We start from the raw sequence: 12,563 nt of genomic DNA, 5'->3' as shown, positions 1-12,563 counted from the left end.
CCTTCATTCGTGCTTACTTCTTTTCTCATGCTCCTGCCGGCGCCCGTGTACCTACTTGCTATGTAACGTACGCGTATGGAACCGCGCTAAAGTTCTTCACGCGCGAAATCATGAAGGTATCTACGATGATACGGTCGGCGCGGGTGCTGCGTCAACCAGCATATTTTTATATTCATAAGATATTACAGATAATTTAATTTTACCTGTCATCCCGTCATATGATACATATTGCATAAAAAATTTGATTGCCATTTACCTACATTTTTAAATAATAAAACGAAAGCAAATAAGTTTGGTGAATGTTGTAAAATGGATTGCAACAGAAGTTGGGGGCAATCCTATAATCATATACTGGGCAAGCGGACACGTTAACATGCTTCGGGCTACAATTTAAAATATTGTTATAGAGATTAGAGAAACCAGAAGCACGTAGCTCAACCTGAGACTGGAACACGTGCTGATGATTGTGACTATTTGTGACGAGCAGCAAGGAGAAGAGCGAGCCAGTAAGAGACGGGCAGACGGCATCGCTCGCGTGGAGTACACCGCTGCCGCGCTGCACCGGTCCCCGAGTCACACGAGTCACACGAGTCACCGCGTCTGACGAGAAAGTTACCTTGTAATCGTAGTAATCGTAATCAGTGCCGCACTCACACGTGCGCTGGAGATGTTCAATGAGTGCAAGTGTATTGTACTTTTGTACCGATATATCCTATAGTAACCACATCGCAACATTTTAAATAGATATTCTTAAAATTATTTGAATCTGTACTAGAGTAATAAAACCATTGCTATTGTAATGCTTATGAAATAATATTCTCGTGCTCGAACTAAATTGCATCGGAGAACACAATAATTAACTCCTACTAATCATATTTGACGGTAGCACACGTACGTTCCTTGTAAAGTTGCGTTTATTTAGCTTTACAAACCAAAACGATGTATGATTGAAAGGAAAGAGTAGTCCTCCACGTACGAGTTCGACACTAGCATGCCTTAAATAACTGTGTTAAAAACTGATCATGATGTTCCTTTCATTGTTAGAACTAGGGCCAAATTATGTGTAACGCGGCGGCGGCACCAGCGTGTATCGTCTCCAAATAATACGACGATTGTACTAAAGTGTAGATGCGATAAAAACTGTGTGGTCACTGGTCATATTAGTGACTTCGATGCAAGGACTACCGTGCAAGTAATTCTAAATGACAGAAATCATTTTCAAACGTTGCATACGCCTGAACTGATCGTAAACAGCGGCCAAAATGAACAACAAATAGAATAACTACGGAACCAGTCGGCAGTTTGACACGTACCTGGTCCCTTCTGCCACTTACATAAGATTTAACATTGTTGTACTATGCAAGTATTACAAGTGTTAAATACATGATTCAGGTGATTGTGGTGCACAGAATTCAGTTTTCCAGGCTCGGTATTGCGCCTAAAGTGAAGTATTTAGTTATCTTACGACACGAGACGCCAGTAATATGTAATATTGTAAGGACAACTTAGTGAAATACAATTTTAATGCATTGTTTTATTTGTTAATTAAAGCATCACATAGCGTAGTTGTCATGTTCAAATCCTGGCGCGGATCCATGACGCGAAAGATGTGACTCGTGCGAAACCGGCCGGGAAACCGCGGTTGCAACCATCGCGATGTCCGAAGGATGTCACACCGATCTGTTGGCAAATAAATAAGTTAGCTTAATATTTATACGAAAACTTGCCTAATTTAATATTAAATATAAACGCCCTGATCAATAATAAGGGACGGTATTGTAGTGCTTCTTACCAAAGTGTTTCCGATAGCGAGAGGTCCGCCGGAGTCTCCGCCGCAGGTACCGATTCCACCAGCGCCGCTGGTACACAGAGTGGAGGCGATGATACTGCCGCCATAAGTCCGCTGACATTCGGCGTTGGTGATCACTTGAAGCCTCACGTGCCTCTTGTTTCCAGTGTTTCCTGTATGACCATACACATATTGATTTCATTATTATCCGAGGGTCAAGAAACAACGCGGCCGGCTGAGTTCATTACTGTTTGTTTGTTTGTTACTCACCGCCGTTGTCTCTGCCGAAACCGGCGGCGTTGGCCCACGAGCCGACATAGTTGTTGTTGCCGCCGGCCAGACCGATGTTGCGGATCACATCTGTAACATACAACAGTAGTTAGTGAGAGGGGAGTGACGACATGCAGTCAATCATAGTGTTATTGTTATATAATACTGACTGGTGTATGCGACACGGTTGTGATTGATGATGGCGATGTCGTTGGCGAGGGTGATCACATTATAACTGCCGTGCAGGACTACACTGGAGGTAGTGGTGCGGACTCCTCCAGACATGAGACGGTTAGATCCGTGGACCACGACGAACTGACGCGCCTGATTGTTTCTGTCCCTCCAGCAGTGAGCAGCGGTTACGGAACGTGTGTTGGTCAGCAGCGACGAGCCGCATATTGATTGACGGCCATTAGTCAACGTGATCACAAGTCCCCCCTGAAGTATAACAACTATGATTTATTAAATCACGAAAAATAAGACGATTATATGAGGCCGGAGGAAACAATATTACATTTCAATTTTGTTGAGACTTAGTAACAAACAAGAGAAACTCTTAGCTCACCAGAAAAGGATATGCGCCAGCATTCGCCGCGGAGCCGCCGACAATCCTGCTGCCGTCGAAGTCCATGGCCTGCTCGGCTTGCATGATGCGTGCCGCCTCCGGGATGCCCACATTCTCGTGGTAATTGTTCTCTATCGGCTCATAGGCCAGCGCCAGCGCCGCGAGTGCGAACACGATCAACAAGCTCTTCATCTTTGTCTACTAGTTGTGCTGTGGTGCAGTTTCCTTGGCATCCACAACTTATATACAAACTGCTAGGCCTGCGATTATCTAATCGATGTGAATTAAGTAATTAAGGAAAGCTTATGCTACTTTGCTATTGCACGTTTGGATATCAGGATTCCGTACACGAAGAGGTAAACAAACGTTTAAAAAATAATACATGCCATATTTAATTGTACAATAATAAACTTTGTATTGTACATCTCACTGTCACTCGTTATAAATTGTAAATATTCATTAAATATTACTATTATAAGTAACATGTAACTGAAGTCGTGCATTAGCATTAGGAAATATAACGTTTATTTAGTAATGGCTCGTTTGTTGTAACGAACGGCTCGCGGGTCGCGTACCACTATCAACGAACTAAGTCTACTTGAAATAACATAATTATATTTCTTAGAAAATGCTCGTTCAAATATTTCACAATTCCTACAGTTTGTTGCGTCGAGCCCAAGTGCAGGAAGCCGGCTCACACTTGACTGGTAGGACGTATCAAAATAAGTTGGACATCGTTATGTATCGAATGATTATTATCTATTTATCGTAATTGAGTATGTTGTGTTGATGCGTTACAGTGGAGCGCTTGCTGTTGTTGTTTACACGTTTCAGCGCTGTTGAAATATTAGTAAAATCGCAGCAGCCGTCTTACTGCCGAAGACTGCCCACTGCCCACACACAAGTAGTGCACAGTGCGCCTACAGAGTGTAAGCTGTACTAGTGCTTACAAGCGGTCCGCTGTAGGGACACGCGTGCGCGTGACCTCTCACCGTGCCCTCAGCGTGCCCTCAGCGTGCTCTCAGCGTGCTCTCAGCGTGCTCTCAGCGACGCACTACCACGGTACTGAGGGTACTCACAGGGGGACTGGATTTCTACACGGACGGCGCACCCTTAACACCTATTTTTGTTAAAACACACAAGGATCTCTTCCATACAGCAAAACAAATATTTCCGAGAAATACAACGATAGAGATAGATTAGTGCTTGATTGTATACCTAAGACTATGCTTTACCCAAAAAATTCACTTGCAATGATTGTGTGTCAAAGTATTTAATGCTCTACCAAATAATATAAAAATGTTGCCTGAAAAAACATTTAAAATTCAAATAAAATTCAATTAAATAATTTCTCATGCTATTTTTAAGGTAGAGTTTCGAGTGTTTTTGTTAAGAAGAAAATAATGTTATACCGATCATAATACATACTAAAGTGTCTTATAGTATTTGAAATATTAAAAACTATATTTAAAAAAAAACAGTATGTAGAAGAATATTCCTGTGTGTTCTGATTAATTATATTAATATTAATATGAATGTTTTTTGAGGAAGCTCTATGTTAGACGTATACTATATAAATTCCAGGTCGTAGTTGTCATAAGAATGCATCGCCATCGGAACTTGAACAGACAGAACAGTGTCAAGTTTCAAGTCAGTAGAATTATAGGTAAGAGGGAGTGTTTGTAACTGAGCTCGCAACATTTGCCCCGAACCGTGTGTCAGTTGGCTAGGACTTGCAATTTCAATAAAACATTTTAATTTAATTCAAATTAAACTGGTTTTAATTGCTCGAAAACCATTCATCGGTTTATCAACCTAATTACCAAAAATCACCTATTCCAGTATCTATATGAAGCGATCTAAATGTATGTTCCTGCATTAGCTAATGCCCGCGATTCTGACCGCATCATTGTGTTTAAATCCCGGTTAAAAACTATCCGTTTATCACAATTTCGTCAATTCCGTGTTATTTCTTACCCAAACGGGAAGACTCGGTCGGGAGACTGTAATGTCTGTAATGATTGAATGACGTTGAATTGGTCGTAAACTATCGGTTACGACACGGACTCGTGAGATGCACGAGTCATCAGTCATCACTTCATTCATATTATATTTCATATTATATTTTAGGAACAATGAGTGCTTGCCGGCCGCCTGGTAGCGCGTCACAAATAGCTTCACTATTGTCTTTAGTCTACCCTTACAACATACTCGTATAACCGCCATTCCCTACTTTTGAAACAAACGAGACATTGTGAGGACACCACAACTGTCCCTAGTCATACGCCTGCAGCTCGAGGTATCTTACTCTCTCCTGAAAATATGAATATGAGGTGGTTTCACAACCATTTTCGGAATATACATACATGTCGATACGTCTGGTTCGCACAGACAGCGCCACACCGTCAGGTAGTCTATGTTCGTTTCAGCATTATACATTTAAAAGACGTTGTTTTCAAAACGTTATTAAGTATACTGATTACGAATTCCTTAACGATAAGCTTTGATTAAAGTTCCTGCATGTTTGAGGCGCTCATAGCTAGATTACGTGCATTGCGCAGCGTGGTGTAACGCGATAGTTTGGCTACAGATGGACCGCAAACACGACTGCCCTACACTACACTAGTACACTCATAGGTGAATGAAATCATAACTTCGGGTCTTCCCTACATCGGCCACTACACACCTAGTTTCATATTGCTAACGTTTTACGACACATTTTCCCTACTCACAAACACACGATTTTATTACGGTTTCAGCCATCCAAAACCTTGGCTCATTAAACAATTACCGTTCCACCGCGCAAGTACCATCACGCGCTAACAAATCACAGAAATCTCATAAAATATCACGTTCGGTGGAGCAACGCAGACGGCGGGAGGAGCGTGGACGAATAGCTAGGGTATGGAGATCCGTAATTACGGAAACTGCAAGTCGAGCATGCACCGCACCGGCTAGTGAGTTCGTCTCGAGGCGAGGTGATTATGTTACGATTCCGATCAGTGTCGTTGCAGCAGGGAGCTTCAAACAATAAATAACACTGAACAGCTTGAGTTGATACGGTGACGATCCCCTTCCGAGTCGATACGACCTAGACCTTGCTACGACCTTAATCAACTTCAGAGCGGTCGTTGCGCAATGTCAATTCTCGCTATATTAATCACTAGCAGCCCATCCCGGCTTCGCACGGACATAATCCATACTAATACACTCAGCGGCAGAAAAAGTGGCCCAAAGTAAAACTACGATAAAACTTTTTATCATAACAATACATGGTTATTATTTTGGCTATAACTATAAGTTAAACAGTTTATACACAAGTTTAGTTATAATTTACACTAAATAGTCGTAATTTTTTATCAAAAATGGGAAAAATTTAAAAATACAGGTTTTTTCGTAATCGTTTATTAAAAGTTTTCGCAAAAATCTAATTCTGCACCAAAGAAAAAATCAAGTTCATACCGCGTGTTAACTTCTCTAGCATTTATGGTGACCTGCATGCGTTCTGGCATGCTTTGGAGGATGCTTTAATTACTTCTTGAAGAATTTTATCCCACACTCTGACTAGAGCGGATCTTAGCTCACCAAGTGATTCTGGTGGGTTGGGCAGTGCACGTACACTGTTTTTTAGCATGTGTCAGACATGTTCTACGGGGCTGATGTCTGGACTGCGAGCAGGCTAAGGCAGTTTTTGAATCCCGATATCAGCAAGGTACGACTCCACAACGCGGGCGCTACGAGCGCGCGCATTAAACTGCATTAGAGTTAATCCTCCCGACCAATGAAATCCATAAGTGGTACAACATGGTCTTGGAGGATTTCTTTAATGTACTCGGCTGCTGTTAGGCTCTGATCTACGATGACAAGCTCCGTACGTGCCTCCAAACATACACCTCCCCACACCATAACAGACCCACCTTTGTAACTGACCGTCTGACGTGTTGTGTTGGGAAGAAACCTTTCTTAGTGGCGTTTGTACACTCTCTCACGACCATTTGGTGCTCTTAATGCTATTCAGCACTCATAGGTAAACAAGAACTTGCTCCATTGGTCGATGGACCAATTCACATGTTTACGAGCAAATCGTAATCGCGCAACTTGATGGTGTCTCTCGAGTTCTGGTACTCGGGCTGGTCTTCCTGCCCGTGAATTACATTCTCTTATCCTTTGCCTTATCTTCCGTTCACTAAGAATGACTCCGCGTTCCGCTTGAAGCCTCTAGTGAATCTCAAATGCTGTCGGAAAGCTGTTTCTCAGCACCTCGAGGTTAACAAATCGGTCATCTCTTGCGGATGTACATCGTGTTCGTCCAATTCCTGGTCGCCGCGTGTAGAGACCAGTCTCACGATACCTCCTAATCGCAGATCTTAAAGTGGTACGCGATACATTGAAAAATGCAGCCACCTCTCAATGGTAATGGCCCTGATCGGACAACAAGACCACCTTAGCCACTTGTTCAGCAGTAAGTGGCATCTTCAAATCTTTTCTAAAATCTAAATAGACCAGTAATCAATAAAAATCATAAAAAAAATCGTTTCCGTGCAGCAATATTTCAAAATACAGAATTAAACACTTTATAACACTAAACAGATCACTTCGCTACTACTTACAACAATATATCCATACTAATATTATAAATGCGAAAGTAACTCTGTCTATCTGTCTGTCTGTCTGTCTGTCTGTCTGTCTGTCTGTCTGCTACTCAATCACGTCTAAACTACTGAATCAATTTGCATGAAATTTGGTATGGAGATATTTTGATACCCGAGAAAGGACATAGGCTACTTTTTACCCCGGGAAAAAGACGCATTTCCCGGGAAAATTCAGAAAATTCAACGAAGTCGCGAAAAATCAATATTATAATGACATTGAATTAACAAAATTCCGTTTCCATGGCAACTGTTTTAATGGCGGATATACCTTAGTGCGACTTCGTTATACTAAGAGATATAAATAATTTTAAGAATATTTTTCGTGAAAAAAAAGCATATTTTATATCATCACGCTACGACCAATAGGAGCAGAGTAAGTAGGTAACAGTAATAAGTGTTACAAAGACGTGGAAAATTCTGACCCATTCTCTGTTATGTGACGCAAGCGAAGTTGCGCGGGTCAGCTAGTCTTTCATATATTACTTAATTTGTTTACAAATTCAGGATAAGCGCTTGGGCCACTTTTTCTGCCGCTGAGTGTATTATAAATATGAAAGTAGCTCTGTCTGTCTGTCTGTCTGTCTGTCTGTCTGTCTGTCTGTCTGTCTGTCTGTCTGTCTGTCTGTCTGTCTGTCTGTCTGTCTGTCTGTCTGCTACTCAATCACGCCTAAACTACTGAACCAATTTGCATGAAATTTGGTATGGAGATATTTTGATACCCGAGAAAGGACATAGGCTACTTTTTACCCCGGGAAAATGACGCATTTCCCGGGAAAATTCAGGTGGCGAACGAAGTAGCGAATAATCAATATTATTCGCGACTTCGTTTGACATTAAATTAACAAAATTCCGTTGTCACGGCAACTGTTTTAATGGCGGATATACCTTAGCGCAACTTCGTTAAATTAAGAGATATAAATAATATTAAGAATATTTTTCGTGGAAAAAAAGCATATTTTTTATCATCACGCTATGACCAATAGGAGCAGAGTAACAGTAAAAAAGTGTTTGTGTGTTGTGTTGTCTTATGTGACGCAAGCGAAGTTGCGCGGGTCAGCTAGTAATATTATAATAAAAGAAAATTTACAATGTTTTACAGTGAGTTTCTAAAAAATAACATTCATTGAAAACAAAAAACTAAGTTATACTCTTTTTTGCGAATATATTTACATATATTATTTTTCACCTTTTTTTTTGTTTAATTTATCTATAAGTACTTATATTATAAAGTTGAAGAGTTTGTTTGTTTGAACGCGCTAATCTCAGGAACTACTGGTCCGATTTGAAAAATTATTTCAGTGTTAGATAGTCCATTTATCGAGGAAGGCTATATGCTAAATATCATCACGCTACGACTAATAGAAGCAGAGTACCAATAAAAAATGTAACAAAAACGGTGAAAATTTTGACCCATTCTCTCTTATGTGACGCGTGACAAGCGATGTTGCGCGAGTCAGCTAGTTTAAAATAATTGTTAAAAGGTCATAACCGTTAAACAAAAGCCATTTAATTTATTGAGTAAGAGCCTCCCTGTAAACAATATTTGATGTGGTTTTATTTTGTGGCGACAAAATAAATTAATTTTCAGGGGCTCCAACCCGCGATAGGCCAACGTATCTGTACTAATACTATAATCTATACTAATCTATACTAATATTATAAAGCTGAAGAGTTTGTTTGTTTGTTTGAACGCGCTAATCTCAGGAACTACTTAGGTACTGATCCGATATGAAAAATTCTTTCAGTGTTAGATAGGCTATTTATTGAGGAAGGCTATAGGATATATCATCACGCTACGAACGAAAGGAGCTGAGTAGCAACGAGAAATGTTGCAAAAACGGGGAAAATCATGACGCATTCTCTCTTATGTGACGCAAGCGAAGTTGCGCGGGTCAGCTAGTAATTAAATATAAATGAGTAAAACAATTAATTCTCTTCAGCGCATAGAGAGCGGAGTTTTTTTCTATTATTTAAACTGGCGATCATTAAAAAGGTAATAATGAAGGTATTGAAGTAGTCTTAAATAATGATTTATTTATTTTGATGAGGATCAATACCTAGGTACGAATAAAGAATTTCTAGCGGTGGTATATAATTTTTTGGTTTTTAATAAAAGGACGCTAATTGTGACGTAACTGCAGAAGATAGAGACATGCTGTTGCGACATTTTTTGTAGATAGTGATGTGTCCTGAAAAATTGTAATACATCATTTTGTTCTATCATTAATAGTTTTCGCAGCGCACGCGATTGAAGGAAGTTTTTTATAATTTTTTTTACACCATGGGTTAGATTATTCAAGTTTTAGTAAGCATGCCGATTTTTTTTAAAAAAGAAACATAGCCTCTGTTACTCGGGAATAGTATAGCTTGCCAACGGTGAAAGATATTTTTAAATCGGTCCAGTAGTTTCGGAGCCTATTCATTCAAATAAACAAACAAAAAATCAAACCTTTGCTCTTTATAATATTAGTATAGAAGTATAGATTATTTTATGTTTCTCAGCACTTTCAGAAATGACAGACATGTAAAAATGATGAATCTTTAAACTTGTATTTATAACTTGGTTTAAAGCGATCTTTCAACTTTTGTGCCATACGAACTATTTATTACTTCTAATGGCTAGTTCAATCGATATACATATATGCCGCTTTCGTTTGTTGGCCGGCACTTTTAAAAAATGACCGAATCAATTAATTCTTTCAGTCTAGACAGGATTACGAAAGTTCTCCCCCGACGGGTCTCCACCTTGCTGTGGTGGGGGGGCTTAGTAGCCGCGAGTCTTGAGGTGAGGGCGCACTTCGGCCGCGGTGAAGCGAAGAGAGACCCATTGGAGAGGCCGCTTCCCTGTCTGGGCGGTACCGCACTAACCCTGGGGACCAAAGCGGCCGGCCGGCTGGGCCGAGGCGACGTAGGTCCGGCTGGTTTTGGAGGGGCTAGTCGCGGAGGAAGAGGTGTTCTAGTGTGTCGTTGCTGGGCACCCTATCCTCCGCGACTGGGCGGGGCCGCACCGCGTGATGCGGCAATGGTGGGGCTGCCGTGGGGAGACGGGGGTCGGGCGGTCGGACCCGGCTCTTAACCCATGGCGGCTGGTGGTGGGACCGCAGGGCCTGGGAGTGGGCAGACTACCACTTTCGGGCTCGTTGGTCGGCGAGGAGGTGGCAGCGGCCTACACACCTTTCCGCCGCCGGCGGCTGGGACAAGCTGCGCATCTGCGCGAGGCCTGTCCCGGCTTCCGAAGGCCCCCTGGCTGGCGAACTCGGGGGAGTTTTCTGGCCACTGCACTATGTGGGGGGACGGCACCCGTGTGTTGGGGTGTCGTCCCACACTGTGGACGGGTCCACATTGTGGACGGCCGCGTCGGGGCCGCGGATGTGTGCCTAAAGGCGTTCCCGTGGCCTCGGCACTAAGCGGCGAGGAGGCAACACCTTGATGGTTTAGTGGGTAGGCCTTGCCCTTCTGGTTCGGAGAGCCCCACATACCCCAGCGCTCCCCCGGGCATTGGGGATGCAATTTCATGCATTACCCAGGTAAAAAAAAAAAGGAGTACGAAAGTTTCGACGGCTGTTTCTGTTTTCAATATTTGCAGATTGAGAGATAAAATTAATAAATACTGTCACTACCGTATGATAACAACATACAGACAAGCAATCTTTTAATTGCACAACATTAACAAACGGTGCTATTTACCACTGATATACCTATATTTCACACGATTGCTGTGATTCTTAGGAATGTCGTACATTTTCGTTGTAGTGGGTTTCAAAGCGTGTATCGTGACTTTAGTTCCTGCATGAAGAATAAACAATACAGGGTACGAACTCAGTGAAAAACAATTAATGTTATGCAATATTTTATTGGCAACTAGTAAACTCCACAAAGTGGTGACTGGAGGTGACACTCAGAGCCTGGCGCGGATCCATGATTCGAATTAGGTCACTCGCGCGAAACCAGCCGGTAAACCGACCGCGCAGCCACGGTTGGATCCGAACGATGTCACGCCGATCTGTTGACAAACAAAATTATTCAACTTATTCAACAAAACCTTTAAAATTTGAAGTTGAATAAATAGAAAGTATTACGTAGGTACTTACATACATACATAAAATCACGCCTTCTTCCCATATACCTATGGGAAGAAGGCAATAACTAAAGAACGTAAAGATTTGTTTTTTTTTTTCATACAAACCATCCGAATCAAATCCGTAGTAATAAAAACCTGTTCAATAACACAGATGGTGATGTTTCGCGATAACGTTCATATTTTAAAAGAAATCGTTCGTTACCTAGCACGTTAGCATTACCGCATACCAATTATAATACGATAGCTAATCATTTGTATCTAATACCGCCTTATATTAATCACCAAAACAATGTTCGTGGTTGATAATAATACTTACCCGCGCCTGCCACCTGCTGCCCTGTCTGTCAGTGTCTGTAGCCAGTTGCAGTTGGCAGTAATACGCGCCGGCCCTGGCTACGCCGTGACGCCCGTGACGCCCGTGACGGTGCATCATGCAGCATCACGGTTCACGATTCACGAGGACTCATGCGACGCGGCTTCACCACTACCTGCTAACGCACCATGAACAAGAAAAATACGTAACACATTGAACGGACTCTATGCCAAATATACCTACCTACTAATTTAGTAACAGGTTGTATATTTTACATTGAATATTTCTATCAATCAGGAAAAAGGACTCATTATTCACAGTTACACTTACCAGCTATACCTACTGTACCTAGTCGTATCGTCCTGTCGTAAAGCTGCAGCAGGTACTTAGTACCACACAGATTACTACGTCGCGTAGGCGTAGCTAAGCTATATTGTTAGTAGGTACTTATATATTAATGTTAAATAGAGGGGCATTATATAAAGGCCTCTTTTAAACTAATAAGCATGCCATTTAATGAAGAGCAGAAAGTTTAACATTTTCATAATGTATACAGATTGTAGAACCAACGGCGGCCAACCAGAAAAAACAATCTATAAGAAGATAGATAATAATATAATAAGTAATTAAGATATAGGTAATTGTTTATTAAAATATTTAATTTTTTTGCCGATTTTTAGACACTACGACGAGTAATAATTAATGTTTTTTTTTTGTTTTATATTGTACACTAACCATTCTGATAGATGCATAATAAAAAGTATGATTAGCACTTTTTCTCAAAATTGGAATATTATGCAAGTTCAATTATTTAGCAAAAATTTTATTATTTATTTATTGGGCAAATTTTAAATTGCTTGTGTACTTATTAATTAGATATCTTATCTTATTAT

The 12,563-nt window shown here is 41.1% G+C and overlaps 1 protein-coding gene across 1 annotated transcript; it reads right to left on the bottom strand.

Annotated features, from left to right (window-relative positions):
- Window positions 1–1,519: 1,519 nt before the first annotated feature.
- LOC142977217 (collagenase-like) lies at window positions 1,520–2,849 on the bottom strand. Its single transcript, XM_076120978.1, has 5 exons — window positions 2,625–2,849; window positions 2,230–2,497; window positions 2,060–2,149; window positions 1,793–1,962; window positions 1,520–1,680 (listed from the first exon to the last, which is right to left on the bottom strand). Exons 1-5 carry the CDS (start codon window positions 2,814–2,816, stop codon window positions 1,576–1,578), a joined length of 825 nt encoding a protein of 274 aa, XP_075977093.1. The 5' UTR covers window positions 2,817–2,849; the 3' UTR covers window positions 1,520–1,575.
- Between the last annotated feature and the right edge of the window lie 9,714 nt (window positions 2,850–12,563).

The sequence above is a fragment of the Anticarsia gemmatalis genome, chromosome 12 (genome assembly GCF_050436995.1).
Source record: "Anticarsia gemmatalis isolate Benzon Research Colony breed Stoneville strain chromosome 12, ilAntGemm2 primary, whole genome shotgun sequence".
Classification (NCBI taxonomy): Eukaryota; Metazoa; Arthropoda; class Insecta; order Lepidoptera; family Erebidae; genus Anticarsia; species Anticarsia gemmatalis.
Note: the sequence above shows the minus strand (reverse complement) of the source record. Positions and strands in the feature narration are given on the sequence as shown.